This window comes from Ambystoma mexicanum, chromosome 6q (genome assembly GCF_040938575.1).
Source record: "Ambystoma mexicanum isolate Mex_15411 chromosome 6q, UKY_AmexF1_1, whole genome shotgun sequence".
NCBI lineage: Eukaryota > Metazoa > Chordata > Amphibia > Caudata > Ambystomatidae > Ambystoma > Ambystoma mexicanum.
Genome location: NC_090937.1, coordinates 1081165210 through 1081186043, shown reverse-complemented (window position 1 = coordinate 1081186043; position 20834 = coordinate 1081165210). Strand labels below are relative to the sequence as shown.

The 20834-nt window shown below is 43.5% G+C and overlaps 1 protein-coding gene across 1 annotated transcript in view; it reads right to left on the bottom strand.

Annotated features, from left to right (window-relative positions):
• The window catches only part of LOC138516471 (cyclic nucleotide-binding domain-containing protein 2-like), a 1453423-nt gene that overhangs the window by 63517 nt on the left and 1369072 nt on the right, over positions 1 to 20834 (bottom strand). The window contains exon 16 of the mRNA XM_069631627.1: positions 2390 to 2437. Within this exon, the coding sequence (XP_069487728.1) occupies positions 2390 to 2437 (48 nt within the window). The remainder of the gene's footprint in view (positions 1 to 2389; positions 2438 to 20834) is intronic.

The following is a 20834-nucleotide window of genomic DNA, read 5'->3' as shown; positions in this document are numbered from 1 at the left end:
TAGTGCCCACACCCAGCCCAAAACTCTTGGCTGTTCCAACTCTAGCTTGTATAGCGTCATAGTGCAAGCATCACAACGCTGTTGCTTATGTTGCAACATAGAAGTACAACACTGCGTCAAAATGGAATGTAGAGAATAGTGCACCACACTACATGGATATTCAGCATGGTTTAAATAACACTGCACAGGTTTCCAATATGACGTCATCAGCTGAATGATCACCCCTATCCACACCTGTGGTGTGATACCCAAAAACAATTATCTATAAAACGAGACAATTGCCACTGGCGAGATAAAGTCGTTCCTCCTCCTCCTCACGTCCTGGCTGTGCACTAGAGTGCATAAAAGGCATACAGGAATTCCACAAAAGTAAACAATAAAGGCAATATGAAGCAACCATTGAGAATGCCAACAGTTTGGGCTTTTGTGTAGGCATGGTAAAGCACGTGACAGGAACAGCTTTAGTGGTATTAACTGCCCATTATTGGTATCAGGTGCAAAATGGAATGAATACCTGGGCATCTAATAACAGTGCATGGCAAAAGCTTAAAATGTATGCACAAGTCACCATGTTTTAAACAGGACTTCAGTGGCTTTGCCACTGCTTATTTTCAACCAGACTTCAGTGAAGGGCACGCACAGTGCTTATGAATTGAGTGGCTGATGGCAGCCTGGTAAGACATTTTTATTACACCAGTGGCGGGTTTACAACTCCATAAAGTAATTAACTCTAAGAAGCCTGCTTTGAAAAAACAATGGCAGGCAAATTGAAGGCAAAGCTAGATGCTAAGACTTAATTGATTATTTATTGGGTGTTTACAATGTGCATATACACAAGTGTTAAAGCAAGCTCAAAGAGTTCCCATGAGGAGGTGTTTTGGGTCAGCCGAAGCAAGGAATGGATATCAATGGCCATAGGGATTAGCATGGCGTGGGCAGGCACATAATCAAACAGAATCTACAGACTCTGTGTCCCCCCTCATCGGCTCCTCATATGTCATTCCTCTCTGTCTATACTCCAAAGCAATAGCTTTGGCTTACAGGTGTCGCAAGTGACACCTAATAGCCCAAACTAAAAAGAACAAGAACGCATTTCACATGCTCCCCAACCCAATCTAAAGGTCGGCAAACACCAGCATGCTGGCGTTCCAGTATTAGGTATAAGAGTGTTAACGGACTGGCAACTCCATTGGACAAAACTGGTAGTAAGCAGTCTCTCCAACAACCTCTGGAGTCGCGGCTCTGTTTTGATGCAATATTTTATAAAAGGAAAGGGCAACTAATGCATTAAAACTGACCCGACTGCTTATCCATATTTTTGTAACAATTTTCAGCACCAACTCCTTCATTGAGCTAATGCTACCAAAAGGCAAAGAGCGACCAAAGGGGGAAGATGAGAGGCTGTGCATAAAGTCTAAGGGGGAGGCGTTAAAATACACCTAGGATCGAAAATAAAGGAAGTAGTACATTTGTCATAGGACTTCCTAAGTGACTTTTCAGAAGAGAAAGCCCCATTGTAGGGTTTCAGGAGAGACCATATATCTTTATAAAGAAGGCAAAGGAAGGCAGGCAAGAACAATGTCATTCATTAAATTGCAACCTGGTGAACTCACAACTATTTCCCCCTAATATGGTACAACATTGTTATGACATCTGCTTCGGTGTATAGCTTATAGACTTTTTCACAGTGGTAAAGGGCAGCTTGATATCACCATAACAACAATATGTGCTCTAATCCTAGAACTGCTTTTTTTTAATGTCAAATGGACTGCATTTGTTAGCAGTGAAGCTATGCACACTTGTGTTTACTCACCTTATGAGAATACCGGCTGGCCAAACGTGTGGCCCCAATGCCAGCTGGGAGAATGTCCAAGCAGCCAAGGCAAATCCGGTGCGCAACTCCTTCCAGGCTGGACAATTGCATCAGGATCAAGGAGATGGGGAAATAGGAGCGATGCAGCAGGTGAGGTGAGGTGTGTGGGAGGAGAGTCAAGGTGCAGGCATGTTCAGAGAGGGAGTTATGTGTGGGACAAACCAAGAGAGTCTTCACAAGGTGTATATGGGGGTAAAAAGAATCCCAGACTGTAGCAGAGGTTTGAGGGTAAACGGTAAGGGGCAACACTGCATTAAGGACAGAAGCAGTAGGTCAGAAGGAGAGGGGACCTTTGTGTGGAGGGACTAGAAACCAAAGAAGAGGAATCGGCACTCACTCTAGCCGTGAAGGAACATGATGATTCAGTAAAATGGCTTCTCACAACAGGGGATCGGCGGGCACAGGTCAGTGATTACACATAGATCTGAAGACAGAACTGACTAGAGTGGCTTTTCTAGGCAAAGGAATGCTAGTTTGGTAAAATACCAAACATTGCTTAATAAATCGAAGACTTACCAGGCTGAACTGAAGGCCGCAGTGCTCACCCATTGTTTCTGCCAAACCCTAAAATAACGAGTATGTATTAATGTACAAAACAATGTCACAGTGAAGGATGCTGCAAACACATTAGGCTGAGAGTAAGATTGACTGTCTCATTTTATTTCACACTTAGCCGGTTTGGTTCATATAGAAAAGTGTATAGTGTTCCTTGTCTGGCGAAATCCTCTACAGTTTAGCAGAGGCCATCACAAATACCTAATAATCATCTCTGTGTGGGTCACATAAAATTATAATTTGTGATGTTCTGCACTTTGGACCAGACGCAAAATGTGCATGCTTGAGGATTCAAAAAGAAGAGAATTTTGCTCAAATTACACCTTTGTGGATGGCAATAGCATAAATAGAGAAATCATGAATTTACGATTTGTCTATATGACATAAATATACAATATTTTTGTGTTACAACAAATTGCAAAGAATTGGTGTCTAACGAATTACATTTCTTTTTTCTTTCTTTTTTCCCTGCTCATTATTTGCCCAATTCACATCAATTGCTTATGATTGGTCCTAATGATTGAAATGTGGATACCGTTCACTTACCCATGTATTCATGGGACAGTTGGTGCCTTCAGAAAGCCTTTTAGAAGGTTAAACATTATCTAGCATGTTATGGTATGTTAACAGATTTTATGAAGTGAACTATCACCCCAGGGTATCTTGGCACTAGGACAGCACATGAACAGACCACACGTCGGGCTAGAAAAGAAAAGTATTCAGAGCACATCTGAAATCCAGATGAATAGACACACACATAAGTGGCAATGGAAGAGAATTCCAAAGTTTGGCCGCAGCCACTGAGAATGCCCGAACACCGACCCTGGCTAGCCGAGTAGTAGGAACAGCAGCTAGGTATGCAAACTGTGAGCGAAGTTCACGGCAGGGAAGATAGCGAACACAATTGTCTTGAGGATAGCTGGCTCCTTGACCATGGAGAGCACGGTGAACCAAGCAGAGAGATTTAAAGTCAATTAGTCTGGTCACTGGAAGCCGATGCATTGAACAGAGAACAGGGGAAGTATGGGCTCAATAAGTAGAATGTGTCGCTACTCGAGCTGCCAGATCCTGTAGGAGCTGCAATCTATGAATTAGGCCCTTAGGCTGGGCCAGATATAGTGCATTACAATAATCGACCCGGCTAAGGACCAAGGCAGCCACTACCGGGGGTGAAGATGGGAGGGTATCAAAGGGGGCACTTTCCACAGAATCCACAGATGAAAATGCCCAGCTTTACACACTGCAGCGACCTGAGAAGCCATGGAAAGAGAGGAAGAAAGAACCACCCTAAGACTTTTTACCACCGTCACTGGAACAGGGACACACCCAAGTGCAGATGGCCAAAAGGAAGAACCCCAGAATAAAGGGATAGGAGGGCCACCCACCACCAGGAACTCTGTCTTGTCCCCATTGAGCTTCAGCCAGTTGCGGTTCATCCAATCCCCCATGGCCACCAGGCAATCGCAGAGGTGTGATGATGCCTCATCCTAGTCAAGGTCTAAACAGACCAGGATCAGGTATTGTCAGCATTAGAACAGCACCAGAGGTCGAAGGAGCGGACGAGACACACAAGAGGCTGCATATAAACATTGAATAGTTTTGGGGACAAGGCGGAGCCCCCCGCACCAGTGTGTAGGAAATGTTATCAACCATTAGTTTTCCATGTTATGACCATTGTATTTAGTATGTGTAAATGTTGCCATTTATTTTCTGTAAATGTATGACTCGTGGCGTGCTGAAGGTACATCAACCTACAATTTCTAAACAAGGAATTGTAATTATATTTTTGGAATTGTTGAAGATGTATCATTTAATACTTCCTATTCGGGTAATTGCATTTGCACACTAGAATTGCTGCTACAAATCCTTTGTGAACATACTTACAACCACCAACTAAATAAGAAATTGAAGGATTTATGCTATTTTCTTTCTCAAAGTTAATATTTGAGCAGTGTTCGCAGATTTTGGGACTGGATACCAGGGTGGAGCGATCCATATCAGATGCATGCAGCAGACATTCCTCACATATGTATTAATGTTTGAGGTATCTATTATAAGAGTTCAGAAGTTGGCGCAGGCAGGTTTTGCCATTTTTTTTTAGTATATATGATTAAAAAAGAATCCCATTTAAGTACAACAAAATATGCAAATGCTGCAAATTATGTGGGCAAGTGCTTTCTGATTCACAATTTAGGGCGTGCTCCCTAAAAGCAGTTTGTAGATGTGCAGGTGAAAAGTGAAAAAGTATCATTAGACAATCGCATTGAAAGTGTATGTATTTATGGGATTCATAAAGTGCAAACCTAGCTATGTTGTAACAGAGTGCTGTGTATAGCGGATGCACCCAGTGTTTTACAACTAATGATTCATGCGCAGCAGCAGAACTGGGATGGATAAGGGGAGCCAGGGAAAGGGGGCAGTTCCAGAAAAGAAGATTTAAGGGTGAGTGGGGTGATCAGTGATTAGAAATCTGTTCTTTAAAGAGTAAGGTCTTTAGGTCCTTTCTGGAGTGTAGAATGGTTGGTAACATGTACCATAGACAAGGTACACAGAAGGAAAATGCCTGCTTTCTGTGATGTGGGTTCTGGTGGTTCACTGACCTCTGGAGATGGTAAGTTTCTCAGACAGGTAGTGTGGTGTTTGGTTGTGACTGCTTTATAGATGAAGGCAGTCTTGACCATGATTCATGCTTCGAGGAATAGCCAGTGCAGCTCCCAGAGGTTGGCGTTGATGTGGTTGCATGTTTGCATTACTTTCCAGGGGGTCGGAGGCATGTGGGACTCCTGCAAGTATGATGTTGCCACTCTCCAGGTGGGAGCTGAGCAGGGATTGGACAACTGTTCTTCAACTCAGGGCATGCATAATAGGCTTGCCTTGTAGAGGTGTGCAAGCTGGTACCATGCCATTTTGGTCTTCTTGGCTTGTCTTGAATGAAATATCACAGCCGATGATAAAGCCAATAGATTTTGCACTGGTTGAGAGTTGAGATGTGACTCTGTTGAGCTTCATGTCGGTCAGCCAGTTCTAGACTCGGACTTGCTTTGTGAGGCTTCCTAGATAGGGCCGCAAAAAAACAAATACAGCACTTCCTGGAATCTAATCACATTCTAGGTACGCGCCAATTGGGCATCCGGCCAGGTCATGGCACTGTGTCAGCACTGTTCGACTTAAAAAATAGCTGGATGTCATCAGAGACCAGGGCAAGCCAGCCTTGCTCCACCTGCTAGACCTTTCAGCGGCCTTTGACTTGGTCAACCATAAAACACTTTGTTATCACTTCCATGCCTCCGTCAACTTCTCTCCCGAAGTGAATCAAATAAATCTTTAATGAGTCTAGCAATTATTGTATAGATTTCCAGAATGATAAATTATTTGTTATTCCTATTCTTTCTTATTTAGGGTCACTGCTCAAGGTGTTACACTTAAGAGGTCTGAACAAGAAAACCAGCCCCCCCAGAAACAAAGAGGCACCTGGTGCTGGCCACAGCCCAGGAGCCTAAATTAAAAAAAGATTATTTTTATTTTTTTTAGGGGTATCCAGTGAGACTGCAGTGTAGCAAGGGCGAGATCAGGGGTCTTAGGTGTGACCCCTGTTGACCTTCAAAGCCCCTGCTTCCCCTTTTCCCAAGTTATCAAGTCTTCAATACTTTTATTTTTACTCTTGGCAATCTCTGTGTTTAACAATGCTCCAGTTCTATTCCTCTCATTCTTTGTGATCTTGGTATTTCTTGTTACCACATTAATATAGTTCGACTATATCAACTTCTTTTCCACACTATCATCATTTGTACCGGGACCAATTTTATTACTTCTCTAACAATAACCTTTTAGATTCCCGGTATTCCCGTTCTCCCTGTTAACTTCAGGATGAAAGTGGAATATCGCTAGTGCCCGCAGGTGCTTGGGATCTGGTCCTTCCTTCGGTTTGCTTCTCAGTGCCCTTCCCACGATATCTGCTTCATGTGCGCTTCTGTCTCCTGATTGGCTCTCGATACCGCTGCATGTAATTGGTTTGTTCGATGCTTCATCTCCGAGGTGGTGTCAGCGTCATTGAGAGTGCAGCCTGCCGACCATGATTGCTTTGTGTTATGCCACCACAAAGCTCTCCAGGCCAGCTGTTGCGGCTCCCTGTTTCTCTGACATGCTGGGCTTCTAGGATGTCCGGCTTCAGCTCAAAGCAGTTCTGAACTTTGTATCTTCAAAATACTCTGCACAGTCCACTGGAAATTGTGATTTAAAGGGACAGCTTCCCTTCCTCTTTGATAACGGTATACATTCAATGTATCTTCGTCTCAGTCATGGACCTTGTAATGATTTGTGGTGTTAGATAGTTCCATATGGTCCATCACATGCAGGGCATCAGGGAGTTCATCATGGCGGAATGAGTCCTCGTCCCCAAAGGGGAAGTCTCTTCCATTGAGGTTTCAATTGCCTCAGCCCCAAGGGAGGTTGTTGCGGAGTGGGTTCACCTCTTTTGCCTCAAAAGGGGGAGCTCCCCTTTGGGGAGAAGTAATGAAATCCCTCGAATCATCATAGAAACCATTGGCCTCTATATAAGTCTGCAATTAGTTACCTCTTTATTTTCCGATAAAGGCCTAAAACTATTCAGCTCTGCTCTATCCAAACAATAAGGGGATGATTTTTTAATCACATTTTTACTTGCCATATTTTGGCCTTCCTCTTGTTCTCCATTTTGCTCTTTATCTAGAAAGTTTATGAGTATAGGCATCAGTGGGCATGTCTGCATTGGTGTGATGTCATATTGCTTTCATGAAGTATGATGTGTTGCTCTTGTCATTGCACACATGATATATGCAGATATTTTGGACACATGCGGTCATGTGTTTTTAGACACAATGGCGCATCTGTGCTGCATAAAAATGGTGCACATCTTACATGTCACATGTTACAAAAATAATATATGATGCATTGCATTTATGATGTGTGGGCTCAGTTAAATTTTCTGCATAGGCATCCCACTGCATGCACCTAAAATGTGTAAGATCTAGCACTGGTGACGTATGTGTTGATTGAATGACGTGTCAAGTTGTAGTTATGCATGATAAGCATGTTCTCTATGCATATTCTGCTCAAGTGTTGCATGTGTATGCATTTTATGCGTGTTGTCATGTTCATGCCTGTTGTCTTTGGCTAGTGTGCTTGCATGGGCATATTAATCATCAAGGTCGGCCTATTGTGGTCAATTGTGTTCCTCCCGATGTCCATGATGCCTGCATGTTTTTCATGCCTGTATTTTGTAGCTACTGTTCCTGACTGTATTCCACATGTCCTCGTCTGGGTGCATCTTTTATCTGTGTTGTCACAGCCCATTGTCGTCAACTGTATTCTACCATTACAGTTTGATCTGGCATCTTCTCCATGCTATTATCTGTGGGTCTTCTTTAATATTATATTCTACATGCAGATATTGTCTGTGCTTATTGGTCATTTGTTTTCTCTGAGCCCATTGTGGTGAATTGTAATCTGTCATTACACCTATAATTTATTCATATTGTTAATGTCTGTTATCTGAATATGGTGCTATGTTGTACTACATGTGGTGATTCCGGGTGTGGTGTTCTTTCTCATGTGACCTGGCATGCGCTTGTTATTTGATACTATGCTTTTAAAGTGCATGGATGAACATTTAAACATCTAAACACATTTGGCTGATGCAATTTTTCAAATGTGTGTGGTGGTCACCTCTTGCAGGTAAGGGTTGAGTGTGCCAAAGAGCTGGAATGTCAAAGGGCACACATTTGAGATATTTGTCTGGAAAGGGTGTTTTATGTCAGTCTATAGAAAACCCTGATCCACAAAAACCTCTATCTACAAGCTTTTTTTGATGTAATAAATGAAACTTCCCAGAAGTTGCCCGGAGCATTAGAATATTTATTTATTTTATTTTATTACATTTGTTACTCGCCCAGACCCAAAGGTATCACGGCAAAGTTACAGACAGCTTATAGAATTTCTTATACAATGTTACATATCCATCAAAAACAGTAAAGCAGTTCATCTAAGACTATTGTTACATGATAGGCCACTGGTCATACAAATAGGACATAGGGCCAACATTTGGTGTAGCAGTTAGATAAATCGAGATAAGTCAGTGACACTTTGGTGCCCTGGTTGATTGGGAATAATTGACGTTAGTATTTGTTGAACAACCAGGTTTTCAGTGCTTTTTTGAACCCTAATAACGGGTCCTCATTTTTAATACTAAGTGGTAAAGCACTCCAATGAGTTGGGGCTAGGACTTTGAAGCTACTTCCTCCTGCTCTATTATATTTGCATTGCAGTATTTATAGAAGAGCCAAGTTGTTGGATCTAAGGGTCCTGCAAGAAGTTTTTTTCTTGATGGAGTTGTTGAAGTAGCTAGGGGCTTTGTTTGCGAGGCATTAATGTACGACACATAATGTTTTGAAAATGATTCTAGCTTCGATAGGCAGCCAGTGATTTTCTCGCCTAAAGTTAGAAATGTGTTCGGATTTCTTTATACCTAGAGCCGCTCTAAGGGCTTTGTTCTGCAGTAGTTGTACCTTGTTGATATTAGTTTTAGAGGTTCCTAGAAGAAGGATGTTGCAATAGTCCAGTTTTGTTAACATCAACGCTCTAGCCAGAGTGATACAGTTTGTAGGAGTCAGGAATTGGCGACTGAGTGCGATAAGTTTAGCTGTATATGCTGTTGAGGAGGAGAGGGCTGATATTTGTTTATGCATAGTGAGGTTGGCGTCTATATATACTCCAAGAGTTTTGACTTGTTGATAACTAGGATCCGGATGCCGTCTATGTTGATGTGTGCGTAGTCTGGATGTAGGGTGCTTATTCTTTTTTGTGAGCCCAGGATGAGAATCTCCGTTTTCTCATCATTGAGACAAAGGCTGTTTAGGGCCATCCAATTTTGAATGATGGCGTAGACTTTATTGATGGTTTGAGTATCTTGGGTGTAGTGCCCCGTAATGGGGATGAGGATCTGGGTGTCATCTGCAAAATGTGTGTAGATGACACCCATATCGTCTAGGGCTGAGAATAGGAGTTTAGTATATGCGTTGTAGAGGGTGGAGGAGAAGCATGATCCCTGGGGACTCCTATGGGAACCGCTATAGGGTCAGCTGAGTCATTTCCGATGGCAACTCTGGATGTTAGATCAGTTAAAAAGGATTTGATCCAGAGTGTGGCATTGTTTGAGAAATTAAAGTCTTTTTTTAGGGTTTCACATAGTTTGTCGTGGTCTACCAAGTCGAATGCTGCTGATAGGTCCAGAAGAAGTAGTGTAGCCATTTTTCCTGTGTCTCTGATAGTATCTAATTGGCTTTTCAAGTCCAGGAGGGCCGTCTCAGTACTATGGTTAGGCCTGAAGCCGGATTGTCTAGCCCCTAGTAGGTTATTTTGTTCAAGGTGGGTTTGTATTTGGTTGTAAGCTAGTTTGTCAATGATTTTGAGTAGGAAGGGGACAGTAGTTATGAGCCGGTATTTGGTGGGGGCTAGTAGATCTAGCGTGGGCTTTTTTAATAGTGGCGTGACCCACACTTCTTTGATGCTAGCTGGGACCAGATTAGAATTGAAAGAGGAGTTTACAAAATTGATGATTATGGGGGTGAGGGTAGGGGCACATAGTTTGACTAGGTGTGCTGGGAAGTTGTCTCCTTTGCAGTTTGATGCTTTGAGCTTGGCTATAGTATTTTGTACTACTTCTTGGGAGACTGGGGCGAAGTTGAAGGTAGGAGTAGTGTCTCCTATGTGCTTAGTGATTTGGTTCAACGTAAAATGTTTGTCAGATAGAAGATTTCTTTTGGAGATAATTTTATTTTGTAAAAGTTTGATTTTGGTGGCAAGAGCATCTTGGATGGTGGTGTACCATTCTTTACTCGATTGAACCGGGTTAATGATAGGGATGGGATTTTCCAACTCTTTAAGGATGGAAAATAACTCTTTTGTATCAGAGGAGGCATTTTTGATCCTGGTATTGAGGGCAATTGCTTTACGAGCAATGATGGCTGTTTTATAGATTTTATTAGCGGTGTTGAAAGCTTCCGCTGCTTCTGGAGTGTGGGTTTTGTTTAGATGGTGTTCGAGTGATCGTTTAGTCCGTCTAAGGGAAACTAATTCATCATTAAACCAGAAGGAGGATTTTTTTTGTCCTTGCGTCTGGTTTTGGTGACACAAGGTGCTAGGGTATCTATTGTATTAGTGAGGCATTTGTGGTAGGTGTCGGCCAGGCCACAGCGGTTCTCATTATTAATCCTTTTGTCATTGAGGGCGATTGCTAACAGAGGGTTAAGGTTCTCTGCTGAGAGTTTGGGGATATTTCTAGTTACATAAGATTCCGCTATGGTAGGTTTAGGTAGGTCTGGCTCATTACACAGGATAGAGAAGTTTACACGGTGATGGTCTGACTAGGGTACTGTGTTAATGGAATCTATGGATACTGAAGTATTGAGTGGTAGTAACCAATCTAGTATTCTCCTTTTCGTGTGGGTGGGGGCGTTCACGAGTTGTGTGAAGGCCATGTCATTAAGTGCACTGTGTAGTGCTTCTGCTTTATAGTCTTGGGTATCATTGAATCCGAGGTTCAGGTCACCAACGACTATGCATTTTGTATTAGGTTTAATGAGTGGCGTTAAAGGTATGTCTAATTCAGGCTGAGATTTAGTGTTAGGCGCTCTGTAAATAGTTACTATGTTTATAGTACTTTTGTGGTTAGTAGCTAGTTTGGCTAATAGGATTTTGTATCTGTCTGGGTTCTCTATGGGGCAGGCTCTGATTTTAACTTGTGTTTTGGCAATAATAGCTACTCCCCCACCTACTGACTTCGTTCTGTCTGTTCTAAGGAGAGTGTAATCCAGAGGAATGGCAATGGTAAGTGTTGGTCCAGAGGCTTGGTGCAGCCAGGTTCAGCCACTATAAGTAGGTCAAGCTGTTGCTCGATAATGTAATCATGTATTTCTATGGCATGTGCAGATATGGAGCGTGCATTAATGAGCGCTGCTTTGAGGTGCATAGAGGGGGGTGGCATTTGGACTAAGGGTGATAAGCATGTGTTGGTAATCCCAACGGTGGTAGTTTTTTGTTTGGTTATGGTATTCATTTTGGAAGGTTTGGCCTGGTAGGCTGGTGTGTATATGCTGCCTGTGGTGGTAGATGTAGTAGGGGCAAGTAAGCTGGGGCGATTTATAAATCGGGATCTAAGTCTTTAGGTTCTAATGCTACCATGTAGCGGGATCTGTTTGGATTGCTTGGCTATGATATGATCCCTAGCTGGACAATGTGGGGTGGTGTAGGTCCGTGATCTGAGTCTGGCACATCTGGATGCACTGAGGACCGGGTAAGTTATTTTGGGCGAATTGTTGGTAATGAGTGTGTATGGTTTGGGGGCAATTTTTGGCTTTTGGGCCATTATAGTGTACGTTTGAGTGTTGGTCTGGTGATAATGCTGGGGGAAAGGATTGGTATGAGGTAGGAAGGGCGTGGGAAAGGGGATGGGGTGGTGACGAGGGCATGCTGCCCTGAGGAGGCTGTTTCCATGGGTAATGAAGTGGGAGCCTGTGCAAGGTAGTTCGCATGGTACAATGCAAAACGGGAACATCATAAGCAGTAACCAGCCTGGCATGGTTCAATTGAATTAAAGGCTAGGCGTCTACTGTCCGTAGGGTGGCTAAATGGTGACGACTTAGAGAGAATGTGGCTGGGCAGGCATAGCGCTAATAGTTCTCTAAGTCATTTGGTTTACCAGAAATACGAAGCTACCGCAGTAACAGTATGGTAGTAGTTGCAATTGTGCACATAACGGTTCAACTGATATGGTTGCCCACAGATTTACAACAACGTACAGGTAGGGAGTATAATTCAATTCCTACAGTTGACTTAGATAGTATTACAGGGACACTTGCAATACATATGAGGCAAATGTGATGATATGACTAAAGCAGGGCAACGTGGTTGGTGTCTATGGCAAAGCAACACAACACATGGAGGGTAGTTGGTAATCAAAATAGGCACAGGAAAACAATACAGGTATGGTAGTAAATACACTGATGGGCAGTAGTAAGTGGTACAATAACACTGTCTGATTGCACTCACACAGTGCACACACATTGTTTAGGATACAGAGATCTTGCAGTCTTACCAGTCTCTGTAGGGCATGGTGGCTGGCCCTGGTGCAGACACCGGCTTGCGCCTGCCGGTGAGTCGGGGAAGGTGATAGGCTGTGGTGCCACTAATCAGGCGAAAGCTTGGGTGAGGGAGCAGACAGCTCTAGAGGTTGAACATCTTAGAATGGTCAGACCACCTCAATGCAACAGGGCATTTGATAAGCAGATCAATGCACGGCAATGTGCTGGTGGAAGCAGCAAAAAAGAAACTCACATACTATGTGCAGCCAACAGGCTCCGGTGGGTAGAGGGAGGTGGGTGGACTCCAGGCTCACCTCCTGTGGTGTGCAGCTGGACCGTGGCTGTGAAGGGGGCACTGCTCCAAGAGTTTAGGCGTCCTACCCTGTCCGGACAGGTCCAGACAGGTGTGGGCCTTGGTTAAGAGGGGCCTTCGTTGCAGGGGGCACGGCTGGCGCTTCACGGCCAGCTGGAGCGGCCTATGAGCGAGCTTGTGAGTGGTTGCCTAACAACCTTAGTAAACAAATGTGCTGCTAAAATGTGGCACCCATCTTAGGGCATGAAAAAGCTCCTCCCTCAGCGTGAGCAATGGCGGCATGCGTGGCCTGCAGATCAGCTGCAGGTCGTCTGCGGTGAGCGGCTGCCTTGGGTGGGTATCAGCTGTTGCACGGCTCGCGGGATAGGGCCACAGAGTTTTCTGACTCCGTGTTCATTGCTGATGATCACATGTAAAGCTGCTCCTGCAGCTTGTGATGTCGGTCGGCCTCGTAGTGTTCCAGATAGGGCTGCTTCTGCAGCTCGTGGTGCGTCTCGGGCTCCTAAAGCCAGATCAGTTGCATGCCTAGGGCCTGATTCATGGAACGTTTTCCTATGGGATTGCACCATTATAAAACACTTCCATGAATCAGGCCCCCAATGTAGTGAGCTTTCATGAATGAGGTTACTAGTTATAAAGCAAAACGTTGTCAATTTGGCGATGTATAGCGTTAGGCAACCTTAAGTAAAGTTGATCGAGGAACATTAGCTTTAATAAAAACCAACAAAAGTACTCATGATGTCTCCCCATTAGGCAATTCGCCTGCGAAATCGAGACTTTGATTATTTGTTAGGGTGTATTTTCTGTGTAGATCCCCACATGATATGTAAACAAGCCATAAAAAGATGTTTTCTCTTGGCTGTCAAATGAAATATAAACAAATCACGAGCAGGTTTTTCATTCTTTTAATTTTCTTTTAATTATGAGCTTTTCGTTGTTGAGAGGTAATTCAAAGTTTGTACGTGTCATTTGCATTGGAACATGTGGCATCGTGAGCAGTGCATGCCGGTGGCAATGTTACTTTTTTTTTTTTACGATGGAACTGGCACAGTTATAGTTGCTTTTTAAACCATAACTGGATAATAATTCTTTTTTTGGGCTGCCTGCAACCATAACATCCCCAAAAGAAAGGTTTCTCACTAATATTTCACAGGTTTTTATTACGGCAACCTAACCATAATTTCCCTTTAACACAGATTGTGTAATGATATACCAGGCTACTCAAAGTAATCACCCTTAAACCCCAATACTCAACCATGAGTAGTGGGAACTTTTCTTGGGGTGGCATTGCCTTTGGCCATACCACAAACAATCGCTCAAAGTAAATATTGCAGTCAATTTACTCCCATTGCAGATTGATGGGTAACTGGCCACAGCCTAAGGCCATGGCCAGTGGTGACACTGCCTGAGGTCATTTGAAGTTGCCACTAGGCTGGACCTACTGCCAGGCCCAGCAATCACTTTACCCCCATTATGGGATTATGGGCCATGGCCTGTAGCTGCAGTGTCTGAGGCCTAGCCAAAGCTACCCAAAAGAGACATTGGGGCCCACATAAAGGTCTACTGGCCACTTTACCCCCTTGTGTGGGACTGTGGGTCATAGGCCATCGCCGTTAGTTAATACAAATAATATGTTCTCATATTGTGGTGCCTGGAAACACTTGTGTATAGGCGCCATACAAATGTCCAATAAATAAATAAATAAACTGGGGTTTAATAACTTTGATTTAATGGTTTTTGCTTTCATATTTCCTATGGCGAGTGTTGGTTCTTCATTTTGTCTAGTTTATTATAACAATACAGACAGGTTTTTAAATATTAATTCTATGCAATTAGTTTCTTAAGGAATAAATGCACGATTAGGCCAAGCCGCATTTTGCTTTCTGGATCTTATGTTTTTTCATCTACTGTACATTGTTGTTTTGAATTTGATGACTTATAAAAACATACATTGACAACAGTCACGTGTTTTGGAGGTTGTGTTCAATTTCAAAATTATATTTTGTAATGTATTTTGGAATACATTGTATGTTACTGGTTACATCTTTATATTATGTTGAACGTTGTCTGTAGGCCCACACTTCTCTTTTAATCATAAATAAGTATGTCTTTAACACTACTTTGTACTGAACCTCGTTTCATATAATGTTTTAATTCCTGAACATTTGCCCTGTCTTTTTAGCAATGTACATTTTCCATACCAAATAATATATTCATATGTTCGGACAAGCCATCATTCTAATTTAGTGCATTGTTCATTCGAACTGCAGAAAATGTGATTTCCATCTACATTTGAATATTTACACATGGGAGAGGAATCAATATTTTGTAAGATGTCAATTTTATTCTTGGTTTATTCTTGGTTTTAGTTCTAAGTTACTTTTAAACAATTACTCTGAAAGTGCTAAATGTACTTTAGTAAATATGGCAACATGATACTATTATTTAACAATGATGGCATTAACTTGTGTATTGTGTATGACTGCTAAATGTCCTGATTAACGTATTCAGTTTGATTTTCTGCAGTGGTGTACTTTGGTAACAAATGGTATGATATTATCTATTCTGCCCATTTCTTCAGAGCAATATCGCTCAGTAGAAAGACTATGTATCAATTTTACTACCATTCTTTTTAATATCTGTTGTATATATATTGCCCCATTTTTCAGTTGTAGCTTTATATTTCTTAAAAGTGCTGTCACATTTTTTAGTGATTGAACTGTATGTGTTGGCCCAGAAAAGCTTTGTCAACTAAAACATGCACATACAGTTGTTGTGTACATTCATGTCCCTTTACAAATATTACAAATATTGTATGTGTTAATTAGGTTTTGTAGTGCTTTGGTGTAAACCGTTAAAGTTTTAAAGCATGCATCTTTATACGTGTTTTGTTTTTGGTGTGCTAATCTGTGTGCATTTCTTGCATTCCTAAATTAATGTATTTGGACTGTGGCTATTGTGGTTATTGTGAGTAATATGTATTATATTATTTTCTTTTACAGGTATTGCTTTGTGCATTTGGGATGTATGATTTATTTTGTGTATTTTGTCATGGTTGTGTCAAATGCTTTTTGCAATGTTTTTCGCTTGGTTATATTTATGTAAGTTGGTACTGTTAATATTCTTTTCTATTTCATGTTTCTGTTTACTTTTGTTGTTGTGTTTGACTGATTTTATGGGGTTTGGTTAACAAGTTGATTATTTTTTTAAAATGTGTCTGATGTGAACCCGAATCTTCATTTTAAGTGGGCTTGGACTATTTCTATTCTTTGGTAGTGAGGCTACTATTTTCTTTTTGCTGTTTTATTGTAGTTGTTGACACATTTAGTAGGTGTTGCTCTACTAGCTTATGTTTGTGTGTGTTTATATATAGGGGATGTGTGTGTATGCATAGGTGTTTCATTTGCATGTTTGTTGTTGTGTGCTTGCTCAATGTTTGCGTTTATGGTATTGATTTTGTTTTTTGTTACCAAAGCTTTTGCACTGGCGTTCTCATTGGGAAATGTGTGCTTAAATGATTTGGAGAGGGGTAAAGGGAACATGCATTTTTATTTGGTCGAGATGTTTAGTGTATTCTGCATGTATTTTGTTTTCATTCAGTTATTCTGCTTTGCATTTCATGTATAAGGTGTCATGTGTGACATTAGTCATATGCAGATGTTCTCTTTTTAGAAACAGTTGTTATGGAATTTGTGTTATGCTGCTGCTGCATGTATTGTATAATTCCTTGTGGATTTCTTTTACTGCCTCAATCCACTGGCGTAACAGGGGCCCGCACACCCGCGCAGTGCGTAGGGTGGGGGGGCGCGACCACATGTTCTGGAAGGGGGACCCACTTGGAGTAAAAAAGAAAAAAACATTTTTTTGACATTTTCTTTTTTAATTCACTCTGCATTTGTAACAGAAATAATGTATTTATGAAGGCAGAGTGAATACAAAAAGTCGGGTGGCTACCCCAACCCCATGACATGAAGACCCTAGGGGTGGGGGAAGCCCTATGACTTCAAAAATAAATAGTTTATTTTTGAAGTCACTCTGCCTTCATAAAGAAATTATTTCCGTTATGGTTCAGTCCTTAACGGAAATAATTTCTTTATGAAGTCAGAGTGACTTCAAAAAGAAAAAATGGGCCTCATTACGAGCATGGCAGTAGCCGTGCCTGTATGGCAGGCACGGCTACCGCCATGTTCGCTACCGGCACCGCCTCCCGCGATTGGGCAATAACCGGCCCATTACAAGATGAATGGGCCGGTAATTTCCCATTCGCGGGTGGCGGTATTGCCAGGCTCCCGATCCCCATTCTGCCCAATAGGGCACAATGGGGGTGGGTAGCATGGTTGCGCCGGCATGGTGGATAACAGTGCCAGCGCAATTACAAGTTATGCTCGAAGGTGCCACACTGCACGCCAGGTAAGACCTGGGTGGCTGTCAGGAACCCGCAAGCAGAACTTGTAATGCGGCGGGACGGTATGAACGGTGTCAGTGCCTTATCAGCACCATTCATACAGTCACTGCCAGGGTCCTAATGAGGCCCAATGTATTTTTGAAGTATTATGGCTCCCCTCAACCCATGAAGTGTGTGTGAGTGCATGGTGAAAGAGTACACACAAATGTATGGGTGGCTGGGTATGCGGGTGTGCGTGCACGGTGAAAGGATGCACACTGAAATGTATGGGTGGCTGTCTGGGTGTGCCTGTATGGTGAAAGGGTGCATACTTAAATGTATGGGTAGGTGCCTGGGTGTGTGTGCCTGTGTGGTGAAAGGTTGCACACTTAAATGTACGGGTGGCTGCCTGGGTGTGCCTGTATGGTGAAAGGGTGCACACTTAAATATATGGATGGTTGGGTGTGCGTGTGTATATATGGTGAATGGTGTGTGTGCTTGTGTTCAGGGGCGCAACAAAACCTACATTTCAGGGGGGCTAACTTTAAAATGTTTGGAGAGGTGCTAACTTCACGTGTGGTGGGGAGGAGCAAACTTATTTGTGTGGGGGCATATAACTTCTTTACGCATTTAATGAGACTATTCTAGTGCAGCTTCAATGATACAAGCAGTTAACTCTCTCCTTTAGGTCTGAAAGCACCCATTTATGGGCTGCTGTGAGAAGGACTGGTCTCCTGTTTCCGCTCTACCTTTCCAATCACTCCCCTGGCATGCAAGCACTAAACCCACATCACAATTTCAATTGCTTAAATAAATTGGCATTTCAATGCAGGTACTAACAGTGAAATGATGTAAATGAGTCATTGCTGGGCTGGGCAGTGTTAATGGCAAAACCCAGGTGACATTTAACAGTGTCCTTTTCTGTCCGGCAACTGCTCTGAAAGTCAGCCAGGTCAAGTCAACATAGCCTACAATTTCAGTGGGGGGGAGGAGTGCTGAAGCCCAGTCAGCTCAATGGTGTTGCACCACTACTTGTGTTTAATGCCTTGATTAATTATTGGTAATCTTCTTTACACCTAGCCCTATTCTTCCTCATCCCAGTACTTGTGTACGAGGCAGTACTTGTGTATGAGGCACTATGCCTCATACACAAGTACTGGGATAAGGTAGAGGTACATGAAGGTAATGCCTGACTTGGCTACCTGTAATCTCCATTACTCCTAGTCCCACTCTTCCTCCAGTACTTACCAGGGAGGCAAGGAGCCTCATACGTAAGCACTGGGACAAGGAAGAGGGACGTGTAGGTAATTCTGGGCCAATGAGCTGATTTTGGAGGTTGGGGTAGGGGATGGGAGGGAGAAGGGATGTGTGGGGGAGGTGGGGTTGTGCAATAAATCATAATGGTCGTCCATGTCCATGCTAAGCAGGCATGATATGTGGTATTAGTGGCTAGAGAGGCATTTTGGTGCAGCCAGTCTAGTCATTCCTATGACTGTTTTTAACTGGGCATTTCTTATAAAGCAATCCTGCTAAGTGTAATTACCTGGCTAGACTGGCATTTGGGTTCTGCCAGTCTAGCTGCTTCTTACTGCGGCACTGTATATTTTTCTGGGCATCTGTGATAAAATGATATGTTATGATATGATAAGTCATATATAACGCACCTGTACACAATTGTTTTTAGGCACGACAAGACAAGAGAAGGAAAACTGAGGGAGGACAAGACAAATTATAATACTAAGCCTTGTGTCATTCAGATCGTGCAAGTGCGAGAACGAGAAGTGCAAGGGGAAAGGGAGGGGGAAGTGCAAGGGAGAGGGGAGGGGAAAACAGGACAGCAATGCTCTGAGTAAGTGCCGCCAGGGCAGCGCGGCTCTGGGTAGTGCAAGGAGAACAAGGGACTGTAGGGTTACAGTTACAGCCTCTAACTGCGTGGTAGGCCTGGAGGCAGTGCAAGGGTGACTGATCAAGAAAGAGCCTGGACTCAGTGAGACAGAGGGTAGCCAAGCAACCAGTTGGTACAGCGGACAGATAGGTCATCAGGGAAGGGAGAGAGAGAAAGCAGAGGAGAAGAGGAGCGTTTTCAGCTGCTTCCGGAACTTCAGGTGGTCCGGCTCAAGTTTGGGAAGGTCAGGGAGCCCATTTCAGAGGGAGGCGCCTGCAGGGGAGATGGATCTACCCCCCCCCACTCTCTGCCTGGAGAGGTATCTAACCCTTAGGGCTCAAGAAGGAAGGTATTTTGGAAGATAGCGTTGGATGTAGTGCAGATACTGGCCCCAGAAAGCCTGGTGGACAATGAAAAGGGTCTTGCACTTGATCCTTGCAGCCCCCGAGAGCCAGTGGAGAGATTTCATGGCTGGAGAGATACAGTCCCTGGGCTTGAGGCCAAGTCCTGTTCTGGATTAGTTGCAGAGGATAGAGGGTAGAGGAAGGCAGATAGAGAAAGTGGCTGTTGCAGTAGTCCAGCCTAGAGAGAACCAGAGCTCTGGAGACAGTGACCTTCTGTGGGAAAGTGAGAAATTGAAGATTCCCTTTGTGGAGGTGGAGCTGGTGGTGGGATTTCTTGGCGACGTCCGAGATGTGAGGAGAGAAAGAGAGTGGAGTTGAAGATGACACCAGGAATGAACGAGAGAGGAGAATAGGCTGAGGAGAGCCTGAAGGAAAGCTGAGTGTCATCCGCATAACACTGTTAGTTAGAGGAGAAGGTAGAGATCAGGTGGGTCAAAGGGGCCAAGTAAAGGTTGAAAAACCAGGGTGAGAGGATAGAGCCCTGGAGAACGCCACATGTAGAGAGAGGTGGTGGAGTGAAAGGGACAAACTTGGAACTGGGAGGGGCAGTCCAAGAGGAAGGCGGTCAGCCACTCCAGGGTCTAATCCATGATGCCCAGGTTCTCACGGAGTCAATTGATCAGGATGGCGTGGTTGACCGTGTCGAAAGCAGAGGAAAGTTCCGGGATGATGAGGACAGAAGGAATGCTGGATTCAAGTTTAGAGATCAGATCTTCACAGGTGTTCAGGAGAGCAGTTTCCGTGCCTCTGGCAGCTCTTAAACCAGACTGATGGTCATGGAGACAACCAACAGATTCAGTGTGCAGTGTAAGCTGGCAGTTGGCCAGCTTTTCCAAGAATTTGGGAGAGGGGCAAAAGAATGATTACAGAAATCGGCCAGGGCTGGATCGTGTCAATGTGGTCCTTGATGGTTTTGGAGGAGCAGGCGAGCACCTGTTTCAATGACACTTCCATAGATGGGACTTGTCTAGAAACCTTGTCAGGTGTTAGAGAGAAAGAGGAGAAAGGAGGCGGAGAGGGAAAGATGGCCAAAGGGGGCTGAGAGAGGAAGAGGGAGAGGAAGTCGAGATAGTGGATAGGATGTCCTGAGTTTTAGCAGAGAAGCAAGAGGCCAAAGCCGTACAGAGGGCCTGTTGAGGGAACAGGAGAGGTAGAAACCGCAACAGGATTGGCCAGTTCCTTGCAGATTTTAAAGAGTTTGGCTGTGTTGTTAGAGGCCGTAGAGATGCAGGCTTGAATGTGTGCTCTCTTCTTGATGAATCTTATTGCTTTGACTGGCATTTTGGTGAAACCAGTCTGGGTATG